At 46.0% G+C, this 6,000-nt stretch overlaps 1 protein-coding gene across 1 annotated transcript in view; it reads right to left on the bottom strand.

Annotated features, from left to right (window-relative positions):
• Positions 1–869: 869 nt before the first annotated feature.
• The window catches only part of LOC144118868 (carbohydrate sulfotransferase 1-like), a 42,872-nt gene continuing 37,741 nt past the window's right edge, over positions 870–6,000 (bottom strand). The window contains exon 4 of the mRNA XM_077651654.1: positions 870–3,524. Within this exon, the coding sequence (XP_077507780.1) occupies positions 2,994–3,524 (531 nt within the window). The 3' untranslated portion in view covers positions 870–2,993. The remainder of the gene's footprint in view (positions 3,525–6,000) is intronic.

Below are 6,000 nucleotides of genomic sequence, written 5' to 3'. Positions count from 1 at the left end.
CGTTAGATATTTTCGCTATGTGAGATGACCACGAAATATTCTCTGCTAAAAAAAAATCCAAGATATTTATAAGATGTCACAGAGGATATTACTGTGCTACCAAAAACATACGTGGGCACTACGTGAGAATGGTGACGCTGGAAAGTAATTAATGACGTTTTTCTGGCATTTAAAGACATAAACCATGTTTACACCATTTTTCTACTGTAAGTCACGTTGAAGAATGAGAGCATCTGAAAAATCGTTAATCGATCGGTATATAACATAATAATCAGCAAACAGACGGATGTTAGAAGATATATCGTTAGGGAGGTCATTGATGTAGATTAAGAAGAGCAAATGGATCACCAGGCAGACCAAAGTATATGAGCGGAATATGGACGGAGGGAAGGGCACATGAATCAAGTCTTTGGACAACCGCTTACGCTGTAATGAAAGCTACAACTCGGAAGCGACGCAACCGAAAACGAAGAAGAGTACACGACTGGTTTATAATACATCCCTCCCCTTTCCAAAACTCCCCAATCAAACAAGGCCGACCTCAAAATACGAAAAAACAACGAGGGCGGTTAAGGTATTGGCTAAAGTGACCTATCAGAATGCGCGCGCACTAAGTGATATGAACGGTCTCGAAGAAATGGAGTGCTAAATAATCTGTCGCTGATATTTGATTTGTTCACTGCATATCATTTCACAATGCATGCGGTAGGAAGAACATCAATACGCGCAGTGATGATGGCATGAAAGAATAAAAAAAGAATGAAAATACCTTTGCGTGATAGAGATCCATCTGGAAACACGTTTGCAGCATGAAAAAAAAAACGGAACACGAAGAAAACTCACACGACAGGACGTATGCTGCACTTCCAACTACGTTTTTATTCAGAAAAACCAAGCTTAAGTACAGCGCTATTATCTCCTCGTAGCCGCACACCGTGTTTGTCCAAAAAGGCCACTTTATTATCACTATGAAACAAGGATGGGGTGCTGACACATTGACCACCCGCTTTTCGGATGTGTTACGCCTCCATAATCTCTCTTTCAATCTGATGCTTTCCGCGCCCGAGAAACTTAGTTTTCCGAAAAATGGGTTGACACTTATAGTGCTCTTTGGCTCTCTGATTGAAACAACGCCAGGTTTGACCAATGTACACTTTATTACAAGTGAGTGAAATGCTGTAAACTATGTTGTTAGTGCACCGGAAGAACCAGAGTTCGTGTTTGTTAGTACAATTCGGCTTTTCCGTTTTAACCATAACTGGACAAAGTTTTTATAGCTTGCTTGGCGCGGAGAAGAGCACGTTGACATGTATCTATTTGCAACTTTCTTAAGGCTATTAGATACTCTGCGAAGGAACGAGTTTACCTGAGTAGCCTGCGTCTGGTCTTGCTTACCTTGCTTTTTAGTGCTCTTTTTCTTTTGTAGCAGGCTCTCTGCAACTGTTGACACAATATCCGGAGGAAAGCCGGACATGCCCAAATGCTCTGTTTGCATTTTAATGGTTTGAAACTTTCTATGCTAACATGATTTTTCCAACGCGGTATTGAGGCAATTCACTGCAATTCCTCTTCTGACTACCTATGAATGAGCACTACTGTAGGGGAAGAGTGCCTTTTGTAACCTAGGACTGTACACATAATATAGATGCTCTTCAAGAAATGAAATTCTTAGGTCAAGACACTGTATGCTGTTTTCACGTGGGAGTTCATAGGTAATCTTTAAGCCCTTTGATACCGTTTTGAATGAGGCAAGAACGTCAGCAGCAGCTTCGCCAACAGATCGAGTATGCGGCTTGTTCATTATCACCAGACAGTCGTCTACATATCTAATAAACCGCTGTGATGCCTCGGAAAGGAGGCCCACCTACCACCATTTACTGCCAACGTTTCTACGGCGGTTTGTTGTGCCGCGTACAAAAATCAGCTCGTCGGTAGCAACGGCGCCGGCGAAGAGGGACGAGCGCACTGAAGTGCATTGAATGTACTAAAATAATGTCTGCTTTGGTGGAGAAGACTCGTATAACGGGTTTTCTTAAGGAAATGCCACTGTTGTCGAACTTTGTATCCTTTGGCTGTAATAAGTAATGTCCAATTAATACGAACTTCGATGAGAACGGTCGAAATTGGCGTGACCATCAGATTCGTTGTAAGTCGTCTGTAATTTATAGACTAGAAGCGAGGTCGACTAAATAACACCGGAGACGTAAGCAGCCAAGGGAGGCGCAGCGCAAGCTTTTTCGCGGCTTTATAAATGAGAGTAATAAAGGGAGGAAGGCACACACTTGTAGCGGTTATCCTCACAGTTTCGGGACACCAGCACCCTTACGATGGCAGCACCACAACACCGGAGAGCAGCCGCTGAGACTGCTGCCTTGGGGGCCTGGGAACTCTTGACCGTCCCTCTACTTGGTATTGCCCTCGCGTCCTATTCGTTGTCGACATGACTGAAAGCATGGGCAGGCTATTTATACTTCAGAATGCATATAAGTGGATGTGTACCCCTACACAGTAAGCGCTTACACCGGTTTGCTAGATTACGCTGCATATTTTGATTAGGAAACAGGAGGCTTGAAAAGCCACCAATTCAAGGTTTTACATAAGCATTAACGCAGGCTGGAACATCCGCAAACAACATTAGGATACGCAGGCAAAGAGGACATGGCGCGCTATTTCTTATTTGACTTGCAACTCGTGCGGAGTGAACCAGCTAAGGATTCCTGTTTATTGTAAAGCAACGCGCCTTTATACAGAGCACACAAGTTGCACAAACATCAAGTGTACATTATTCTTTGCATTAATGGGTAAGTGCGCAAAGTTCCAGAAGCCATGAGCTGGCAATGCTTTAAGAACCAATCTCCTGCCACAGCTCTTGTGTTGCAGCTCATATTGAGGGCGAGAGTTTGGGTCATTTTCTGCTGTCACGAATTAGAGCGTGAAGACGCGAACCTAGTGAACGTCGTTTGAAAGCCTGGATTCTCGGATCCATTACAATTCTATGCTGGTGATTCTTTTAATATGCTCCGCGATTCATCGGCAATGTTAGTGTAACCTAACCTTCGTAGTATATCACCGCACACACTTTCAACTGACACAATGGCCTCCTTCGACAACTTCTTAGTCCAGCTCCGGACGGTCGCGCTTGTGTTTCTCTTCGTAGAGTACAGATCGTTCAAGTCATTCGCGTTAGCAACACTGTGCGTTTTCAGGAATGAGGTTGTATATGAACCATAATCTAAACCGAGACTGGAAAAGAGCCCTTGTGTTTTGTTAAAAGGATCAGTAGCCACATCTTCGAAGCGAACCCTGTGCTTCCGGTTCAGCCACCTTTCACCTGAAAGATTTCCAAACGCGTCAAGGTCCTGACGCATTTGTGCGCACAGAGCTTCTGCGCTTCGACATTCCTTCTCCCTCATGCACCAGCTCACGCGCCGACGAGAGGCGTAGATACCCCTCGGGTCCCGTACGAGATGAACCACTTGTACATGGTGCGCGATTTCAGAGTTCCGGTTTATCCAGGCCACCACCTGCGCCATCAGAATGATTGAAGTTTACACAGTGTTTCGGGATAAAGAGGCATTGCGCCGCCACTTCACAGTGTTTTTTCCCGAGGTAGTCGGGTTCATTCAAAATGTCTCGTCAAGCTATGCTGACATCTGAAAAGGACGCTTGAAAAGGCAATTTTTTTAATGTTCCTTTAATCTATGAGCGAATGAGGCACTTAAAAAAACAACAGAGAACAAACGGAAAACAATAAAAATCAAGTGGTCTTTCACTGAAGAAAACCGAAAACTGGTGTACGGCATACTATTGAAGAAAATAAATACACCACAGCTATATCTGTCTTAGCGTAAAAAAAAAAAGGAGAATGGTGCGTCCACAGCTCTAATACTGTGAGATTGAGAACTCCCGGAGCAGCGGCTTTAGTGCCATTTGCAGGGATGGCATTTCGGACGATGGTTAAGGTGGGAGATTATGATATATATAGACAAAATAAGATGAGGTCAACACGCAATTCTTAAAATAAATGCCCCCCTCCCACCTGACGGAAGCAACCGCTCTGGCAGCGGTTAAAGTGATGACGGGCAAAGGGCTTGACGTAGACACGTGGATGATCTCGATGCCACTGAAGCGACGGTCAGTAATAGGTGAAGCGGGTGCGACACGATAGTTAACGGGGGCATTTGTTCAACCACTGAACAGGCAATATAGCCGTTCATCAATTTTTCGCATAACCCAGGTGTGCGCATGGGTGTGCAGAGTGAAAGCTCACCACTGGAGGAAAAAGAAACTAGTTAGTTTCTGCGCAGTGGGTAAGGCCACATCGTTTTCGGGAGTCGTGGAGACCTTTTGCGTTTATTAGAGCAAGTTCACGGCAGTGGCCGATGCGGGAAGTAAATTGTTCGTGGGAGAATGCGAAAGAAGTGACGGAGACAGAAAATAACGATGGCTGCATGACGAAGATAGGGTTCCGGCTGTAGTCAAGGAAAAACGGTGAAAAACGGGTTGTTCATTGCAGCCCAGTAATTTATTTATTTATTTATTCAAATACCCTAAAGGCCCTCTTGGAAGAGGGTATTACATAGGGGGGAGGGGGGCACACGAAGCACACTAATACGCAAACACCAATATTGGTAGTGGATTAAAGTTCGAATGAAGATAAGAATAAAGTGTGAAAATTGAAACACTGGGGGTTCAAGGATAACACAAAAAGAGAAAAAACGTAATGTAAGCGAATGTGAGCCGACAGTCAGTCCCATTTTGTATGGTCAGATTGAATGTAGGCGGAAAGCATGTCTGAAAGAGTCTAATGGAAGTGTTCTATGAAGGCCCTGGTTTGTGGTGATAAACGAATGGTGTTTTGTGCGTGGGTTTCGAGGAATAAAAAGTTCGCTCCAAGACGGTGGAAAGGAAGGCGTTGAACGTTCGCTGAGAAAAGCATGAGGGACTCCACGCCGCAGAAGGAGGGCGTGCAGAAAAAAATGAGCGATCTCTGCAGCGTAATCTGTAGGAAGAGCAGCAGTTTCTGCGTATCTGGTGAGGCGGTCCACGTCGGTGAAAACCCAGCGATTGCCCGCCGGTGTCAACGGTAGAGGTTCGTAATGGTTGATGCCGACAACTTCGAATGGGTGAATGGGCAAGGAGGCGGTTGTAGGAAGTCCGAAGAAGGAGACGTTGACCGTTTGTGGTGTTGGCAGGAAGCACCGGAGGCGACGTATTTTTCAACGCTGGTCGAAAAGCCCGGACAGAAGAAGCCGGGTTTAAGGCGGTCGTATGTTTTCTGGGAATCCAGATGACCAGCGGTCGGATAAGGGTGAAACGCTTGCAACCGCTGACAGCGTAGGGAACGGAAAACAACATGAACCTGGTATGACGGAGAGGGTTGAAGTTGTGCTGGAGCAGCGTGTCAGTCTGTCTTGTGAAACTGCTGAGTTGGCGGCGCAGTCCAGCGTTCGGAGGCTGCATAGCACCGGTGAAGAAATAGACAGCGTTCGGCAGTAAGTATCGGGTTGCTGTTCGTAGGCAAGATCTCTGGGCATAGTTGGCGAGACGAAATCCATGGGGCGGTTGTTATTGCATCAGGTGGCGTACCCTCAGGATGGCCTGGTGACGAAGGAGACGACTTTGGTTGGTGTGGCGGCGAAATGATCGGACAACGAGAAAGAGCGTAGGGCGTCATTGCGCTGTTTGTCTCATTTGTATGCGACTGAAAATCGAATTCCTGGAGGTAGAAAATCCAGCGCCCGAGTCAGCCAGAACGTTTATTTAAGGAGGACAGCAAGCACAGAGAATGGTGTCCAGTTACGATCGTGTAGAGCGAGCCATATAGATAGAGGCAAAAGTTTTGATTGCCCCAACCACGGCGATACCCCTGTTTGGTTATGGTATAGTTCTGCTCAGCTGGAGTTCGTGTACGACTTGCGTAGGCAAGAACCTTTTCGGTGGATGAAACTTGTCGCTGCATGAGCACAGCGCCAAGACCGTGCCTGCTGGCTTCGGTGC

This window comes from Amblyomma americanum, chromosome 2 (assembly GCF_052857255.1).
Source record: "Amblyomma americanum isolate KBUSLIRL-KWMA chromosome 2, ASM5285725v1, whole genome shotgun sequence".
In the NCBI taxonomy this organism is placed as follows: Eukaryota; Metazoa; Arthropoda; class Arachnida; order Ixodida; family Ixodidae; genus Amblyomma; species Amblyomma americanum.
This window is presented reverse-complemented; position numbering and strand designations above follow the sequence as displayed.